The following is a 19,793-nucleotide window of genomic DNA, read 5'->3' as shown; positions in this document are numbered from 1 at the left end:
TAGTAAGATTCATGGAATTCTCTTCCATTTCTCCATGACTGTGTTTTTGGGGAGGCAGAGGAATAGGTGGCGCCAGATACGTGATCATGAAGCAACAAGAAAATAGTCGCAATATCAACAAGAAAATAGTCACTTTTGAGCCTTACGCCGAGGGGGACTGTCGCAACAACTAGTTAAAACGACGAACAAACACATATATTTCTTGCTGGCATCCATGGTGGATAAGTTCAACCAGATAAAAACAAATCAAATCTAGCTGTCCCCTTGAACTAGATACCAGTATGCGGTTGTTGGTACCATATATCCTATCCGAGCACCAATTGACCCAGCATAAGACGGAAAAGATTCTTTGATCGGACGAGAAAAATAAAAAACTGATCCCTGCAAAAATCTGAATTACGATTGGATCTCAGGTTGGACCGCGTATTAACATGAAGGGGGTTATGTTTTGGTTATCATCCACGAAAATAGTGCCAACTTTACCAGATGAAGCCAATCTATGCGTACCTTTATTCACCATTGACAAAAAAAATTGCATGATTATTTGAAATAAGTACCTAGATTCAAATTTTAGATCCATGCTCCTTCACGACATGCCCACTTTTCTATGTCCAAATAGAATTTCAAATATACCTAACTCTCCCTAAATTCTACACTAAAATCAGAAATAAAATGAAAACCCGCAGGAATTAATTTTCTGTCCAAGCAACGAGAATCTGGAGACAGAAATTCCTTCTCGGTCATTTTCCCTGTAGGCTGTCGTGAGAATTCTCCTTCTCATGGGACTTGCCGTCCAAAGTATCCAAATGCACCCTCTATCACCATGTGCAGCAACACGAGTGATGGCAGGATCAAGGACAAATCATGAGATGTATATGCATATGCGCACTCTGCACATACACACTCGCGTGATGGCACGATCAAGGCAGTACCATGAAATGTACATGTGTGTGTGTGTGTACGAGAAAGAGAGAAAAGTTTAACTTTTCGTAGAACATAATCGTACGTCCTCCATACAGAAGGCAAGGGGAGGGATATCTTACACCAGAAAGACAAGAAATCTGCACATACACACTTGCGTGATGGCACGATCAAGTACCATGAAATGTACATGCGTGTGTGTGTGTGTGTGTACGAGAAAGAGAGAAAAGTTTAACTTTTCGTAGAACAAAATCTCACGTCCTCCATACAGAAGGCAAGGGAAGGGATATCTTACACCAGAAAGACAAGTACTCTGCACATACACACTTGCGTGATGGCACAATCAAGTACCATGAAATGTACATGCGTGTGTGTGTGTGTGTACGAGAAAGAGAGAAAAGTTTAACTTTTCGTAGAACATAACCTTACGTCCTCCATTCAGAAGGCAAGGGGAGGGATATCTTACACCAGAAAGACAAGTAGAAGGGATGCTAAACCGACATTTTTCACAAACCGCCCTTCAAGTATACACTACTTCCATGAATTATCGATTGTTCTAGTCCATATTCTTCGCTTTGTGAATTATTAATTGTCCAGAGAGATTGATATGCACTAGGACTTAGGAGTCATTTCAAAGAAGAATTGTGGTCAGATGCGTACAGAATGGTAACTGATAAATAAGTGGAGTAAAACGCCAGTTATAATCTTACGAGTGCCTCCACAGAGCGACAGAAGCTAATCTGTAGATAATGCAGTACATCGAAATTTCAAATAGAGCAACAGAAATGATAAAGGAAACATATTATAGAGGCAAACCACGATATAACATTCAATTTCAGAACCAGAAGGATATGGCAGTTCCTTTCTCCATTGAAAAATTAAGATTATACAAGCATTATGTCCCCAGATTCAACAGTTTCTAGCTCTAGGAAATAAAAAAAGGCATATAACTCTGAACACCGGCTGCTTCTGTACATATTGGGGAAAGCATTTCAGAAGCTGAAAACTGAGTAATTCTGAAACTTGGGTTCCAAAGCCGGCTTTTAATCTAGAAATGGAAATTTAAATAAAGCAAAATATACTGACAAAAAACGAAAGACGGAAAGAGCTATAATTCTTTCTACATCATCACTATAGTTGACCAATTCTACGTAGAGACAGGACTAAGCCATAAATGGTAGCATATTATATAATATCAAAGTACTTTACAATTATATAATATCAAAATACTTTACAATTTGAAGAAAGTTCCTATTTCATTTTGTAATGCTTCTGAGTTCCTATATATTATGAGCCTTTTGTTTCTTTCTTAGTTGTGCTTCCAACATTATATGATTAACCCATGTTCTATATCTCATTATATATGTCATATTGGACATTCGATATAAATGGTGGTGTGCCCAATTCTCCATATCTGCAGTCATTATGATAAGACAGCTGAAAGCAACTTAGAACTGTTATTTTTATAAACAAAGAGAAAGTAAATCACAGTTTGAATTATTTCAAGGAAGTATAGTTCTGCTAATTTTAAGTTCAGCATATTCACCAGCGACACCTAAAACAGCAAACTGATGCAGAGAACTTTGTGCACCAACACTGATCCACATTATTTTAGTGTACTCGGAGGAACCACAGTAACATAGACTTTCATAGCACCCCAAGACTTTTCAGCCATTGAGCTAAACTGAATAACACAGAAAATTTTTAGGAGATTATCCTTGTTCAAATGAAGATGGATTTTCCACAGATATCTTTTACAGAATCAACTGTAGGAATATAGACAAAATAATAAAATTGAAGGAACAATTCAATAGCATGTTTTCCTTTTGACTCCAACAGAAATTATTTTGAATCACATAAAGGCCTTCAGGCTTCAGTGAATGTTTTTAAGAGAGGAACACAGAGAGTAAGCTACCTTGAAGTCCTTAGCAAGCATTTGAGAACATAGGATAGAGGTCACATGCATATTTGAGAAGAAAACATTCATTTACAGTTCCCATTTTATGTAAGATAAATCTCATTGAAAATTCCTGAACTATCTTGTCTGGCAGATCAACTAACTGAACGTAAAAGGAAATTACTAAGGGTACGTTTTATTGCCTGGGCAAAAGTACTTCAGGATGTCCGGTTTGTGATTGGTGTAGCCAACATGCAATCAAACAGAGTAAAAGAGTCTGTCCTAATTTATAGGCAGTTAATTGTTCTAGCAATTGCTAGATTACATGAGCATGCTATTGTCTAGATAGGTAGTTTGCGAAACATATCATGGAGCATGGACACTGCAATTGTGTAACAAACCAGTTCCCCAACTATGACATCTTGTCAAGTCAATCTCCTAGCTTGCCACAAAAAGTACATTAAAGAGAAATACTAGGAAACTAGGAAAGCTGTTTTCTGTTTGACAGTAGCTGATGATTATATGCTTTCTCCATACTTTTCTTTTGAGAGCCTCAGGTTCAAGTAACACTTCAATTACACCAGAAGCTTTTTCTTGTCCTGCTGATGATATCATTTTTAAGTAAACATTTCTTCAAAAGGCACATCCCAAGCTGCCAAATGCACCACAAATTTATCGCATGCATCTCACTGTTAACATTATGAATAGAAAGGAGAACACCAAATGCGGCTTGCACTTAATCTGGCAATAGAATGGCTTTGCTCTCAATTCACTTCCCATTAACATGAAACCAGTCTTCAGCACAAAACATTTTGCTAACGTGCACTATGGGAAAATCAATTCAATTCTATGATGACAGCATTAAAAGCAACAGTTCAACTAAAAATAAAGGCGGCATGTTTGGTCAATGGAAAATGATTTCAGCCCACTGATAGCATCAACAAGGTGCACAACAAAGAAACTGTCTAAAAAAACTTTAGTTCCACCGTATGGAAGTGCATCCACTTTGGTTGTTTTACGTCTCTATTTTATCAAAAATTTATGTGTAAGTGCCAACAGCTTGAACCAGATGATTGACACTCACTGTCGTTTACAAGAGTATTAGGAGACCCACTCATACAAGAACCCCGCGTTAAGATGCCAGGACGGTAACCAGACGATGCGTACCTTAGAAATAAAAAATCGCCGATCTCTATCAAGATGAAGGAATTGAATAAATATCTTCGAGGCCCAGAGAAGATGTCTGATAAATAGTAAAGCTTGCAACCAACCACCGTATTTTACCAGTAGTCCCTGCAAGAACACACCCCATCCTTGAAATGGTGAAATCTCTTAGCATCTCTGACAATAAGTTCACGGCCAACAATCTTTGATGCGATCTTTAAAGCGCTGTGGCAATCACCACATATGCGGAGGTTCTTAATTATTCGGATAGGTGAACAAGCAGGGCTACTAAGGAGCCCATAAGCGAGGGCCAGCCTCTCGCTGTGATAAAGCAATGCTTCCTCCTTTGCCTCTTGATCTATATCATGCAGTACAAATCTCGTATCAGGCAAGTATCCTGACTCCTTCATCGGACCACTCAAGGCTCTTAACTGTGCGTAAATTCTGTCCTTTTCAGGGTGGGATGTATCCCCAGCCCTATATTCGTGAACCCTAGTCCTGCTCTCTAACAAATTTTGGCTGGCTTTTCTTTTAGCCTCTTTCTCTTTCTTTAAGTCTGAAGCCTTCACAGGCACAAGACCAGACTTAGACTGTTCAGTCAACCTGGACGGGTCTAACTGTCCCACAAGCTCAGCACAGCGATCTCCCAGTTCTGTATAGCCATGAACTCGACAAAGATTCATCAATGCCTCCCAAACATGAACAGTTGGCTCCACTGGCATGTTCTCAATAAACTCAAGGGCTTCCTCAATATGCCCAGCTTTCCCAAGCATATCTACAATAGCCACGTAATGCTCCATACTGGGAACAATCCCATACTCGTTGCCCAAGGACTCGAAGTGCAGCATCCCCTCATCCACTGCGAACAACGAAGCGCAAGCAGCAAAGACCCCAATGAACATAAATCCGTCGGGCTTCAATCCCATCTTCTTAAACTGATTAAACAAATCAATGGCATCCTCTCCCAACCCATTCTGTGCAAGACCAGTTATCATCTTATCCCACGTGGTCAAGTTCCTCTCTGGCATTTTCTCGAATACTTGGTAAGCATCATCCATTGACCCGCACTTAGAATACGCATCTATAATCCTATTGTACACTTTCACTTCAATGCTCGGCCAGGACCTCACCATGTGGTCGTGAACAGCTTTGGCTCCCTCCAAGAACTTCTCATCGCCGCACGCCTTCAGAAGCCGCAAGCAGCTCTGCAAATCCACCGGCGTACCCTGCTTCTCTAACAGGGAGAGGACCTCCACAGCCTCCTTCATCTTGCCTTCTTTGCAAAAAGCTTCCATCTCGTCAATAGTTCCCTTGTATCCATCGCCCTCAGCCGGCTGATCTTCGATGGTTGGCACCAGCTCCGGTCCGGGGACCGTGCCACTCATTTGACTCCCAAACCCATAGTTGGTCGGCTGGAAACGATCAGGATATTCATTAAAATTCGTGGGATTTATTTGAAATGGCTCTCCGACTGCAGCAGCAGCTGTGCCGACGAATCTCACAAAAGGTCGAAGTCCCGCGAAAGGTAGGAAGCGCGCAGATGGGTCTGAATGATCAGAGTTCGCGACATTGAGAGGGTTGGCATCACGAAGAGCGGAGGATTGAGTGAGAGAAGAATGAGATGAACGAGAGACAGTAGATATCGATCTGAGGATAAGAATGGTAACCCTTCTCCTGAACATGATAGCAAAAGCCCTAGTTCTGAAATAGATAAAGAAACAGTAGGAAAGCCTGATCGATCGTTACTGTCTCTCGGAGAAGCACCAATCCCTCTCCCCTCCACTCATCGGGGGAAGAGTGAGAGAGCGAGAGAGAGAGGGCAACGGCTGCGTTTCTTCTGGAAGGAGGCGTCTGCCTTTCGCGCGCGGCAACCAGAAGGCATGCAATGAACCACTGTAGCCGCCATTCTCAAGAAAAAAGGGGGCAGTTTGCGGGTCGGGTCTAGCGCGAATCCAGGTTGTTGATTTTTGATACTAAATCCAACAATGGGACCCAAATGCCTCAGCTAACTTGGGGTCGGCATCATAAATCACAAATATTAAGCCCTTTAATGGGCTTGGTTTTGATCGCATTTTGAAGTTATTTGACAATAGAAATAATATGTGAGTGTTTTAAATATGTCTCAATTTTAGTGCTTGTGTTTTAAGTATGTCTCAATTTTAGTGCTTTATGTATGTTATGAAAGACTTTTTATTTTATTTATGAAGCACTCATAAAATATTCATGCTACCAAACCACCCCTTAGTCATTCGGCACAATAACCTCATATTCGGGTTTCATTAATTTGTTTCAAAGGTTAAAACAGGTTTGTGAAACACTATATTAAACATTACATAAATATGCTTCAACCTTTAGGTTTGATTCATGCAACACTCGCAGAATATTTTTATTGAGAATGCCAAAGAACATCTTAAACTCAAGGTCCATCTTTTTAATGAGCCCAGTTAAGGTCAGTCATTTGCTTTGAATGAGTACCTGGGAGTTTGATTTTGTGGTTGATATATGTAATTTGATAAAATTGTTATATCAAAATGGTTCTTGATAAATATTTGATTTGCATTTTTTAAGATTGTTAGATTTAGATAAATAATTAGAATTAAATCATAGCGTAATGAAATTATTTTCCTTTAAAATTTGATAAAACAGACATTGGTAATTCATTGTACCACATAATTAATTATCTAAATAAACATGGCAAGGAATGGCCATGCGCCAATTATTGGCATAGATGGATCTAAATTTTAAAGATGTAGGCCTGTAGCATGCCGTGTCGATGAAGGCCATATAGTATCCAGGCATGTCTACCATTGTCACATATTTTGTTGATGGGTATTATTCAGCGATGAATTTCTAGGCATAATATGACAAAGTTGTATGTCTCATAAAAATTTTGAGCAAAATTCAGTAATTTAAAAAAAAAATTAAAAAATCCTGAAAATTATATACAAATAAGATAAATGAGAAATTAATAATAAAAGATACAAAAAACACATATAATACACATTTTTTCTTGCTGGGTTTTTTTTTAAATGTGTTTTATTGCCGTTTTATTCATTCAGTTGCTTTAAAGATGTTTAGTCCTTTGTAAGTGCCAGTGAGTGGGCGAGGATCGGATCATATTTGGACCTGACCGATGATTAATAGGAGCAAATTCATATGACCAGAAACATGATTCGAGTTAGGCTAAGCATGGTTGTTTTTGGAAAAGAGTTATAAACAGATCCATATCGCTGAATCTAATATAGCAGCTGGGGAATCTCATCTTATTACAAGGAAATCATGGTTCAAACCCACCTACTAGCAGTCAACTAGGCATAGACGCGATAAGGAAGTCTATCCATTGCCAATTCGATGATGCAACAAAATTACTGCAGATTGTAATAACCTCTTGATTCAAGAATGAAACAATGGGATGTGTATAAAAGGAAACATATTGAAAATAATCTTATCTCAAATATTTTTAAAAATCTTCAAAGATTTATGTACGCATTTCATATTGCCAGTTCTTTGTTTCCTAGCCATTTTGAGTGTGAGTTGAAGCTGAACATGGACTGGTTTGGATCCACTAACCTAAGGCGCGTGAGTCGATCTTGGATGGAACCATTAAAGCATTAAATCAAACTTTCCATGGCTGTCATTAAAAAGAAGGGAGCTGGAGTTGAGTTTGTCGTCGTTTCAGTGTATAAGTTTGCTTTCATTTGCTTAGTGGTCTTCACATTCATCCAGCAGTTGTTCTCTTCACCATTCAGTATGCTACAAAATGATCATCCTGTGGCTCAGAGTGTTGTATTTCTCTCTCAAGTCCTTTTTCATTCCAATGGCGTATGAATATTTTTCTGCACATGACAAGTAATCAAGCTGATTCTGTTCAACTTTTGATTCCTTTGAGCCTGCAATGCCTGTTAAGTATCAAGTTTGGTTCAGAAAAAGTATTTGTCGTGCGATTCTTAATCTAACACACTATTAAATTTGTTCATGTGAATTATATGGATTTAAGGATAGCTCAAAGCCATGAAATGAAGAGTAAGTGTTGCTAAAGATGGAAAAATGGAAGCCATTCAATTTTACTCATCATAAAAACACTATTAAAGTCTAAAAAATGGTTAACTCAATGTATGTTGTTAGACGTTACACAACTTCTGGATAACAATCAGCAACATTGTGATTTCAGGAAACAAATTGAGCCGTGATTCCCTATCTTGCCTTATCTATCATCCTGTTGTATATACAAGTAAATAGAAAAGATAAGCATTTGATTTTGTATGTATACCTTACGTTGGGTAAGGCTTTGTCAATAAGGAACGAAGGATTCTTTCCGTCTTCACCCTTTCCCTCTCTCTTTCTATCTTCACTCTTTCCCTCTCTCTACCATTTAACATGGTATCAAAGCCAAAGGGGTCCTAAGTCTCATCAATGGCAAAAACTCAAGGAGCTATTGGGTCATCTTTGAGATCAGAAACGACTGCCCAAGATGACAATCCATTTTACCTCCACCACTCTGACAATCCCGGTGCTTGCCTTGTTTCTCAACCTCTCACTGGCAACAACCATGAAAGATGGAGGCGAGTCATGACCATGACTCTCTTAGCAAAGAATAAGATGGGTTTCGTCGATGGTTCCATACCAAAACCCACAACCCCGACATCTCTCATTATATATTGGAAAAGATGCAATAATATGATCATTTTCTGGCTACTCAATGTCATTCATAAGTCCTTGATGCCAACAGTCCTATATGCCAAAGAAGTTGCTTTTTTTTTTAAGGAGCTAAAAATCAGATTCACGCAGTCTAATACTCTTCGCTTGTATCAAATTCAGCAGCAAATCATCAATTGCAAACAAGGTCAGTCTCTTATAAACATTTATTATACACAAATCAAAGGTTTATGGGATGAATATGATGCATATGTCACTCGCACTGGCAACAACTATGAAACATGGAGGCGTGCAATGACCATGACTCTCTTAGCAAAGAATAAGATGGGTTTCGTCGATGGTTCCATACCAAAACCCACATCCCGGCATCTCTTGTTATATCTTGGAAAAAATGCAATAATATGATCATTTCCTGGCTGCTCAATGTCATTCATAAGTCTTTGATGCCAACAGTCGCATATGCCAAAGAAATTGTTTTTTTTTTAGGAGCTAAAAATCAGATTCACACAGTCTAACGCTCCTCGCTTGTATCAAATTCAACAGCAAACCATCAACTGCAATCTTATAAACATTTATTATACACAAATCAAAGGTTTATGAGATTAATATGATGCATATGTCACTCCACCGATATGTGATTGTGGAGCAATAAAAAAGTTGACTGAAATACAATAACATGGTAGACTTATTCAGTTTTTGATGGGCTTGAATGAAAGTTTTGGTCTCATTCGCAGCCAGATACTTCTTATGGAACCAATGTCTGACACATCCAATGCTTATGCATTATTTGTTTAAGAAGAAAGGCAGTGAGAGCTTCATATTCCACTTCAGCCTGACACATTCTACGGTAGTTACCATAAAACGCCAAGATACAAGTCATAATAATGCTATTAGATCCATGGGACTCCCTAGACCCCAATGTGACCACTGTGGCTGATTAGGCCTTACCAAACTTCAATGTTATCATCTACACGACTTTCTTAAGAAGAAAAACTTTGGTGTTCAACGACAACAGCCATAAGCAAACTCATCCTGAACTGATATTGCATCTCTCAGTGCCTCTACCAAAGTGCTAGAACAGCCAGCTTCTCCTAATTCAGATCTCTTTCAACAATTTCTAGAATTCATGAATTCCAAGACTCCCAAAGTCAATCTAATAGGTACTACCCTATTTGTCAAACTTATTCTCAAACTTAGATAATCGATAATGGCACTACACACTATATCACCAATTCATTATCCCGTCTTATTCATCACTTGCTAGTTAAATCGAATCTGGTCCAGCTTCCTAATGGTTCTTCTACACCTATCACACGTCGGTCAGATTCACTTAAACCCCTCCATTACTTTGCATAATGTTCGTTGTGTTCCCTCTTTTACTTTTAATCTTATATCAGTGCCTAAATTTGTCAATGAAAATCAATGTCAAATTATATTTGACAATGATTGTTGCACTATTAAGGATCGACACTCACTGAAGATGGTTGGGAAGGGTAGAATGGCGAATAGATTATATGTTCTTGAGGATGAAGGACCACGTGTTGCTGCTATTTCGTCCGACCAGCAAAGTCTCTGGCATCTTCGACTTGGTCACCCCTCTTTTCCCCAATTAAAGGCTATTTCAATTTTTTAATTTTGCTTCCAAACATGAACATTGTTCTGCATGTTATCTTGCCAAACAAACACGTTTGCCATTTCCAAATAGTATTATCTGTACTACTAGCATATTTTAATTGGTTCATTGTGACATATGGGAAGGCTATCAAACACCTTCACTCTCAGGCACCCACTATTTTCTTACTATTGTGGACGATTTTTTCCGTTGGGTTTTTCTTATGCGCCACAAATCAAAAACATAATTGTACATTGAAAAATTCCGTAACCTTGTAAAAAATCAATTTTCTACAACAATATTAAAAATTTGCAGTGATAATGGAACTGAGTTCTTTTCATCCCACTTGAAAACTTTGTTGCATAATAAAGGAATATAGCGCTCACACTCTTGCGTTGCCACCCCACAACAAAATGGAGTGGTAGAACGGAAGCACAAGGATTTATTGAATATTGCTCGTGTCCTTTGTTTTCAAGCTGGCCTTCCTATCAAGTTTTGGGGAGATTGTATTTTATCTGCTGCTTACTTACTAAACCGGTTGCCTACACAACCTTTACATGGTAAAACCCCTTACGAGATTCTTTATGAAAAGAAGCCCAAGTATGAGCATCTTCAAGTGTTTGGGTGTTTATGCATATAATATTGGAAAATCTCACAAGTTTGACGCACATTCTGGCAAATGCATTTTTATAGAATATCCTTTTGGCCAAAATACTTATAAATTATACGATCTTAATATCCAAGAAATTTTTACGAGTCGTGATGTTCAATTTTCTGAAGATACCTTTCATTTCCACAATATAAAGGAAGTCCATAGTGATGTTGTCATACATCTCCTTATTCATGAACCTCTTGAATATGTCGACCCTCATACCATGCCCACTCCACATCCGAACGCATCTCATATGCCCACCCAACCTAACATTGCCCCACCAATACGGCGATCAACTGGGGTATGTGCGCCTCCTTGACACCTCAAGGACTTCCAATGCTACTCCATTCATCCAACTCAATCATCTGAATTGGCATCAAGGCATCCATTAAAGGCATTAGGTACCCCATCACCAACTACCTTCATCTTCAACATTTCTTTCCTAACTACCAAGCTTTCTTCACTTCTCTTCTCCACCATTCTAGACCATCGTCCTTCCACCAGGCGATGCAGTTTGCAGAATAGCATGATGCTATGGCTGCTGTTTGTGCACTCGAAAAAAATTTCACTTGGGACGTCGTTGATTTACCTCCCAACAAACACTTCATTGGATGCAAATGAGTGTATAATCTCAAATACCATGTTGATGGCACCATTGAGCAACATAAGGCGTACATCGTTGCCAAAGGCTATACCCAAACAAAGGTTGTAGACTACACAGAGACCTTCTCACCAGTTGCTAAAATCACTATCATTCCATGTCTCTTGTCTATTGCCGCATCAAATGGTGGAGTCTATTCCAAGTTGACGTCAATAATGTCTTCTTACATGGTGACCTCTCTGAACAAGTATACATGACTCTCCCTCCTGGTCTTACCCGATAGGGGGAGCATGAAGTATGTCGGCTAAAAAAATCATTATATGGGCTCAAGTAATCGCTCAAGTAATCATCTCGCAATTGGTTCTTTAAACTTACTGAAACCTTAATACAACTAGGTTTTACTTAGTCAAAGGCAGACTACTTATTATCATCTATGTGGATGACATAATAATTGCATGCATGAAACAATCAAGAGAAAATTACAAATTTGAAGTCTGTCAACAACAGCAAGTTTCAGCTAAAAGATTTGGGTATATTAAAATATTTTTTGGGTATTGAAGTTGCCCGTTCCAAACAAGGCATATTCTTATCTCAAAGGAAATACAACATGGATACTCTGAGTGAGGCCGGGTATAACGGTGACAAACCAAACGAAACTCCCATGGAGCAACATTTGAAACTTGATGATGAAGCAGGCCAGCCATTGAAAGACCTCACATTTTACAAAAAATTGATTGGACGGCTCGCTTATCTCACCATCCCACGACCTGACATCTTACACAACGTCCAATTACTAAGTCAGTTCATGTCGCAACCCAATAACACACATGGACGCAGCCTTTAGAATTCTTCGGTACATCAAATCCATGCCAACCTTTGGTATATTTTTATCTTTATTTAGTAAAATTAGTGTCAAAGCTTATTGTGACTTAGATTGGGCCACGTGCCCAATAACGTGAAGATCCACTTCAGGCTTTTGCATCTTTATTGGGGAAATGTCTATCTTTATTGGGAAAATCCAATATCATAGATTGTAAAGAAGCAAACTACCATTTCAAGGTCATCAACAGAGGCTGAGTACAAGTCAATGGCTCTAACGACATGCGAGATGATTTGTATAAAATAGTTATTAAGCAATATTGAAATCAAACATCAACAACTAATAGAATTATATAGCGACAATTTGGCAGTAGTTCACATATCTGCAAATCTTGTATTTCATGAGAGGACCAAGCATATAGAAACTGATTGTCATGTTATAGGGGAGAGGATTAGAATGGAGAGATTCATACCAAACATGTGGAGACTCAAAATCAAGTTGCTGACATTTTCACTAAGGCTTTAGGTAAAGATGTGTTCATCAAATTAAAAAGCAAGTTAGGCCTCTCGGTGCCAACTTGAGGGCGGGCAAGTGTTAGACGTTACACAACTTCTAGATAAGAATCAGCAGCATCCTGAAACATATTGAGCCGTGATTCCCTGTCTTGCCTTATCTATCATTGATTTTGTATATATATCTTACGTTGGGTAAGGCTTTGTCAATAATGAATGAAGATTCTTTCCATCTTCACTCTTTCCCTCTCTCTACCATTTAACATATGTTTTGCATGAACCTGTTCTTAAAATCATATCGGTAAAGGTAGATGACAAAAAAAAAACATTTTAAACATCAAACAATGCGTCTCTTTTTGGTCTTTCACCTAGTAGTATGATCTCGATCAATTTTTCTCTTTCTCTTTCACGAATATATATATATATATATATATATATATATATAGCCGATCCAATCTCTTATTTCAAAAGGTGTTGCGGAGCCCCTGTTTCTCCACCAGCAGCAGATGGTGATGGTGGGTGTTCACGGTGTAGTCACCTCCCACACATTGATGGAGCAGAAGAGAGGGAAACAAGGGAAAACTAAAGGGGTTTGAGAGGAAGTTCAGAGTGGGGAAGAAAGAGTGTTGTTCGGGGAGAGAGAAACAAGGTGCAAGGAGCAAAACGAAAAAGCCGCCCGATCTTTCTCAGAGCGACGGCTAGGATGAGCCGAGAGAATGGAGCGGCGGCTAAGCGGAAAGATTTTCCTTATATATATATATATATATATGTGTGTGTGTGAGAGAGAGAGAGAGAGAGTGTGTCTGTGTGTGAGTTTCAAACAGATTAATTTTCTTCTTCCAATCTTCCATTCGAATAGGATTGTGTTGTTCTTTCAAACAGCTACATAATTTGAGATGGGCCGGCGTAAGTAAGGAGTAGGTGAATTCAGGAACCCATGAAACCGGATCCATGCCCCGCAATAATCAAAGCCCCGCGCAAGTTTTGATTCTTAGAAGGCACAGAAAAGAGCTATTTGATTTTTTCAGCGAACAAAATAGGTCAGTTCTCTTATGTTCCGACATGTACGCATTATTGCAATATTATTGAAATGAGTCAAGATTTTTAAACTATACTGCAAGCTTATCCCTTGCATACCCACTAACGTGGCCAATCCATTTACTTAGGGGCATGTACTGTGATAAATACAACCCTCAATAAATTTTGTAATTAATATTGCACAACTGTATTCGTAGTATTTGTTCAAAGCGGTAGTATTTGTTCCATGTGGTATGAGTCAAGCTAGGGTTAGGCTGGGCGGCCCAAGGTTAGAGAAAACCTAGCTCGGGCAGGTCCAAGTTCCTTGCCGGAAGCTTAAGGCTGCCCGCTTAGTTATTGGGAGTCTTCATACCCATCGAATACCTGGTTTGGTATTTATCTTTATTTAAAACTTTTAATATTCTATTTTTTTAATATCTCAAAAACCATCTATCAAGTGCCAAGGAGTTTGTAAGGAAGCCATCTATCATCTATGACACATGAAAAACACATTAAAAGTTTCTAAAAAAGCCATCGGCAATGCTCACAAATTTTTAAGTGAGGTGAACTATTTTAAAGAGTGATCAGTGGACGAGGCAGTGTCAGCCATATCAAATCAGGTTAACTCGGCATTTTTTAAGTGGTTTTTACAGAATAAAGCAAGCAGAACCCATTTAAAGATAAAAAAGTAAGAAGAATATGAAGATAGCTGCAAATCAGAAGCTCATGTTTTCACACAAAACCAGGAGCAGTTTGCAACTTTTTTTCATTGGATTCCCAGTGCAGCAAGAATTAAGGAGGAGGAGAACCGTTTATTTGTCTGCAAAACGGTTGGGTCAACAGCAAACACATTAATAATGTTAGCATGCATGATATCCAATCTTGGTATAAGCCCATGGGGGGGAATGATATAATCGCGCTTCTAGGGATCGTTATGCAGTGAATGATATGAGCGCCAGTTAAACAATCAATGGCTGAGTTGTCGTGTCTCGAGCGGGGGTTGTCGATGAGTTGGAATTGGGCCCAGCAATTATTTTCTTTGGATTGGGATCAGTTTGAGCTTTGTAGTTTTCCCTCTTTGTTAAAAGCCGCCAAATCTGCAGCTTGAGCTTATGGCCCATTACACGACCTCTTGCCTTATCGGATCTGAGATCAACAGCTTTAACCGCACTCCTTGTTGTTCTACGGGACGAACCTTTCTGTTTGTAAATCTGAGACAAAGTTCGAGTTACTTTTTTCTTCATTTGATGAACTTTCGCTTTTGGTGTGAAGCATCTGCCACATTAAGTTGATTGAAGGTTCTGAATGGAAGTCCCATCGGCCTTGTTTGAGCTCATCAAGAGCAATATGGCCAAAGTGTTATTAGTAACCGACAGGAGCAATAACTTTGATAGCTCCAATAATTGCATAATTTGCATTCATCCAAGTCGATTAGGTACATGTAAAGTTCATGGATGATCGACCGTCAAAGCCGTCGCAATCTGTAGCTGAGGGTCGCCGAATGTACCGTGTCACCCATGCCATTCTTGCCCAACCGAACTCAGTCGGCCCCTTTGCCAGAGTGTCAATCCCGTCGACGGCGAGTCGCGTTACAGATACGTTGTATTGAGTATGACGGGCGAGAGAGAAAAAATCATCGCCAGATACCTACGCTTTTTACAGTCTTCCAGAGTAACGGTTCTGGCGCCGTTCTTATCGCATCCGCGATCCCACCGCCCCATTTATCTTCCAATTCCTCCTCTTGGGATCATTTCCCACTCTCTTTCTCTCTCTTTTTCTGGTTTTTGGTGGGGGAAGGGTGCCGCTTCTCTCTTTGGTGGTGCAGGAGAAGATGGGGAGGATGGAGTTCCTGAAGATGAAGACGGACGGAGTGAACGAGGAGTTGCTTGAATCTGATCTCAACGAGCTGGCCACGGCGGCCAGGAAGCTGGCGAAGCACGCCGTTTCTCTTGGTGGCGTTGGGATCGGGACGTCTATTCTCAAATGGCTCGCTACCATCGCTGCAATGTAAGTGTTGTTTTCTCTCCAAAACGCTTCGATGATGCGGCTTCCTGGGTGGTTCTCTTCACCATGTTGTGGGTGTTTGGCGTATGAATTTGGTTGTCTTGAACAAGGATTATTTAGCTTTTAGTTTTCTTGTAGCTGTCGTTGGCGAATTTGGTGGGAATCGAAGTTCGTACGTACGTAGGAAGTGTCACTTGAAATTGACCATGGTAGGGCGTGTGTTTCCTTGGGGAGGAAGAGTTTCTTCGGCTTCGGTTTTCCCTTGTAGTACGCCGTGTATGATTTGGTTGGCAATTCGTGTGTCCGATGTCCACTTTCTTTTTGTGTTTTCTTACTTGAGCAGAACTCAACGAGTTCTGCTAGATCAGTTTTGGATTTCTCGAAGCTGGTTAGTACGTGGGTTGAGTAAGAATATTTTGTCCTTCTGGAGCAGATCCAGAGGTGAAATAGCCGCGTTTCTTTTCAAGGGTCAATTTGGTTGCTGGCAACTGATCTTTAAGGCTTCTTTTGTACTTTGATATTTTCAACAGAATTTTTTGCAGTTTCCTTTCCCATCTGACAAGTAATGAACTATAGGGCGAATGTTAAATCTTGGAGGACCAAGTTGGTGGTTTTTAATTGCTTCTCTTTGTTATTGGGAAATTTAGTCATCATCATTTGGACGTTTAAATTCATTTTTTATATGGTCAGTTCGTGCGTTGAATTTGTTATTGGTCGTAAATTCTGCTTTCTCTATTGAATGAAGCATGGTAATGTTATGGCATTAACGTTACCTCTGACAAGTAACAAATCTGAAATATTTTTCTACTTGCATTTCAGATATTTGCTGATATTGGATCGGACAAATTGGAGGACTAACATGCTGACATCCCTTTTGGTCCCATACATCTTTTTTTCACTTCCAGCAGTTATATTCTCCTTCTTAAGGTGGTGAAATATTTTTTTTCCCTGTTCTTCTTTTGTACCCTTTGCCAATTAAAGGGTCATAATACATCTGTTGTTTTACAGAGGACAAGTTGGAAGATGGATAGCTTTCATTGCTGTTATTTTGCGATTATTCTTCCCACGGCATTTCCCAGGTACATTTTTAGCCGTGTCAATTAATTGCTTTACATTTTACAACCTGCTTCTTAATGTAAAATTGCTAACTTTTTATCGGTAAATACACGTACAAGACGTAGACAGGGATATTTCTGTTTATTATCTGGTTGTTGTTCTCTAAACTCCAACCCATAACATTTTTCTTTTGACAAGTGCTTACTTCCTTCTAGAGAATGTAAACCTGCAAAGTTTCTTCTGCTTCTTCAAAGTCTCTTTCACAATTTCATTGTCACTTGATGACATGCTCATTTCCTTGTTTTTTCGCTATGGGATTGATTCAATATGGAATTAAATCATGAACTGTCATTCATTGATCTTTTATTCTATTTTTTGATATTCTCCATGGTACTTTCCCCGTAGGTTGTGTTCCTAAGATTCCTCCAAAATTTTTATGCTTTTTCTGTCGGTCATTAGTTAAATATCAGTTTCATGATTTCATCAATTTGTGCAACGGATTCATCATATAATCAGAATCATGTGGTTGCTGCCTTCCAGTTGTGTTGAGTTGTTGCCCTATGGTTATGAGAGAACACACTCATTCTCTTATTGGGTTAAGCAAACCATTTTGGTGTAGCTGCAACTTAATAGTGAACCGGTAATTGATTCATCATATAATCATAAGAATGTGGTTTAATGCTTTCCAGTTATGTCTTAGTCTTTGCCCTATGTTTGTAAAAGAACGTACTCTGTTCTGTTATTGGCTTAAGTAAAACCGTTTTGGAGTAGCTGCAACTTAGTAGCGGATCAGAATGCTATGTGAGGCTTCATCTTATGTGTTGTTTAAGTATGGGGCAATGCTCAATAGCCTGCTCCAGTAATCCATTCTGTTCAAGGCAGATGGTAGTTCTCATAAAAGTCACCGGTTATGCTAAAGTCACTTTTATCCTCCATTTCGGTTTAGATGGACATATCTTACTTTGATCTGCCGATGGATCTTTCTTTTTGTGGCCAAATAAGAAAGAAAGGCTTGTCTTCTTCCAAATAAGGTTCGATCTTTTAATGAACTGTTTGTCTTTCTAGCAGTAATCTCCTTGATCAATTTATTGGCCTCCTGTAAATCATGATTGTTTGGGAAATTACTGAGGAAGACATGGCCTGGTTTGGAATGTCCTGTACATGAAATAATGTCTTTCTTCTTCGTTCCGTATGAAACAGCTAGCTGTCTTTTCTCCTGCAATTGAATGTTATGAACTTCATTGCAAGTTGATGTTTCATTTTAGTTAACATATCACTTAATTTTCTATTTGAAACTTTCTATACTTTTCCAGTGTCTTTATCTTTCTTGATTAGGATAACATCAGTCTCCTTATTTGGTAGCTTTTTACTTTTTTCCTTCTGGCCTCAAGCTATTCATCATATTATTTTCATGACTTAAGGTGACCAGTTTGTCACTTTTGCCTTTAACTCTGTGCCTTAACTCTGAGTTTGGAAATTGTGGAAGACCAGTTTCATCAAGATGAGTTCTATGTTTTGCTAACATGGGACACTTGTATAGTTAAATGGGTTATGTTGTTTATCTGGTATAACTTGGCCTCTAAGAAAATCCTTCGTTTTTATCTTTCATTGTAGGGAAAATGAAGAATTGACATGGAAATCATATAGATGTCCAAATTTTCACAACTCCAATGTGCTTGAGTTATTAAATGGCAAATCTTCATTCCGTTTGTGTTTTAACTGATCAAGCACCAAGGGAAACAAATTTAAGTTTCCTGAGATAGGTAAATGGGTCTTACGAGAACAAAAAAATGAGCAAACAGAAAGAATTGTATCATGGATGAAGCTTGCTTTAAAGGTAATGCAACTTCAATAGTCAGCAATATAAATTGCTTAGATAAGCTTTTAAAGGCTAACATTCACTGTCATTCATCAGAGTGGAGTTGTCTTGTGAGAAGGGGCTTTATGTCCTATAACATACTTATAATAGTATTATATTTAACAAATGCGTTTCAAGGCCAAGTTTGGACTTCATTATTCTTGGGAATTGTGAATCCTTTCTAGGTTGTGGATGGAGATGTTTGCGAACAAGTCATGCTTTATTACAGGGAAATCAGATGGATGCTTTTGGAATTGCTTTTATGCATATCATGAGATTCTTAGCATAATGGAGCCACTTCTGTACTTCATGTTATATGTCATGATATAAATTTCGATGGCACATCATGGTTTTATTCTGCTGTGGATGAAAAAATTCATCTGCTCTGACTGTCATACATGCTACCGCTTAAACTGACTCTTGAGGAAGCACGTCTGCTCTAAAAACTTAAATTTATTGTATCAGCAATTGCATGCTTGTTTTTGCATAGGTTTCTAATTGAATAATTGAAAAAGAAAATACGTGCTTTCTGTTTTGATCCTTCCAACACAATTAAACTTGGACCATTTTTTAAATGTCACAGATTGGTTGGAGATGCCAGGGTCGCTGATTCTGATCCTTGTGGTTGCACCCAGCTTCTTTGCCTCCACATTAAGAGATGGTATTGTTGGAGTCATCATATGTCTCATTATAGGTGCATACCTTCTTCAAGAGCATATCAGGGCATCCGGTGGATTCAGGAACTCATTTACCCAGAGCCACGGAATCTCTAACACTCTGGGCATCATAGTTCTGCTTGTCTATCCTCTCTGGCGCTTGGTGGTTTATTTTATCTGAGGACCTGTGTGATCCTACTGTTTTTAGTTTTACGGTTTGTTGACTTGATTATGCTCTTAAAGACCTCCTTTGTATATCATGTGCACACTCGCATGTTAAGACTAGCTCTTCAAAAAAGATGCTAGTGTTCTTAGTTGTTTGAGACTACTCTCCTGTGAATGGATGTTTTTCTGCAGTTGCTTGGAA

The 19,793-nt window shown here is 38.9% G+C and overlaps 2 protein-coding genes across 4 annotated transcripts; one reads left to right on the top strand and one right to left on the bottom strand.

Moving 5' to 3' along the window:
- Positions 1-1,457: 1,457 nt before the first annotated feature.
- On the bottom strand, positions 1,458-5,856 carry LOC116250026 (pentatricopeptide repeat-containing protein At4g32450, mitochondrial-like). 3 transcript variants are annotated; one of them, XM_050076915.1, is made up of 2 exons: positions 3,986-5,856; positions 1,458-1,661 (listed from the first exon to the last, which is right to left on the bottom strand). In XM_050076915.1, the coding sequence occupies exon 1, from the start codon at positions 5,662-5,664 to the stop codon at positions 4,099-4,101; it is 1,566 nt and encodes a 521-aa protein (XP_049932872.1). In that variant the 5' UTR covers positions 5,665-5,856; the 3' UTR covers positions 1,458-1,661; positions 3,986-4,098. The 3 variants fall into 3 exon arrangements, with proteins under 3 accessions (XP_049932872.1, XP_049932873.1, XP_049932871.1); XM_050076916.1 differs by lacking the exon at positions 1,458-1,661 and adding an exon at positions 3,084-3,470; XM_050076914.1 differs by lacking the exon at positions 1,458-1,661 and adding an exon at positions 3,084-3,417.
- Positions 5,857-15,487: 9,631 nt separating this feature from the next.
- On the top strand, positions 15,488-19,793 carry LOC116250029 (cold-regulated 413 plasma membrane protein 2-like). Its single transcript, XM_031623356.2, has 4 exons — positions 15,488-15,859; positions 16,676-16,783; positions 16,865-16,935; positions 19,354-19,793. The coding sequence occupies exons 1-4, from the start codon at positions 15,684-15,686 to the stop codon at positions 19,605-19,607; spliced, it is 609 nt and encodes a 202-aa protein (XP_031479216.1). The 5' UTR covers positions 15,488-15,683; the 3' UTR covers positions 19,608-19,793.

This window comes from Nymphaea colorata, chromosome 3 (genome assembly GCF_008831285.2).
Source record: "Nymphaea colorata isolate Beijing-Zhang1983 chromosome 3, ASM883128v2, whole genome shotgun sequence".
Classification (NCBI taxonomy): Eukaryota; Viridiplantae; Streptophyta; class Magnoliopsida; order Nymphaeales; family Nymphaeaceae; genus Nymphaea; species Nymphaea colorata.
The sequence above is the reverse complement of the archived record's forward strand: the minus strand, read 5'-3'. Positions and strand labels throughout refer to the sequence as shown.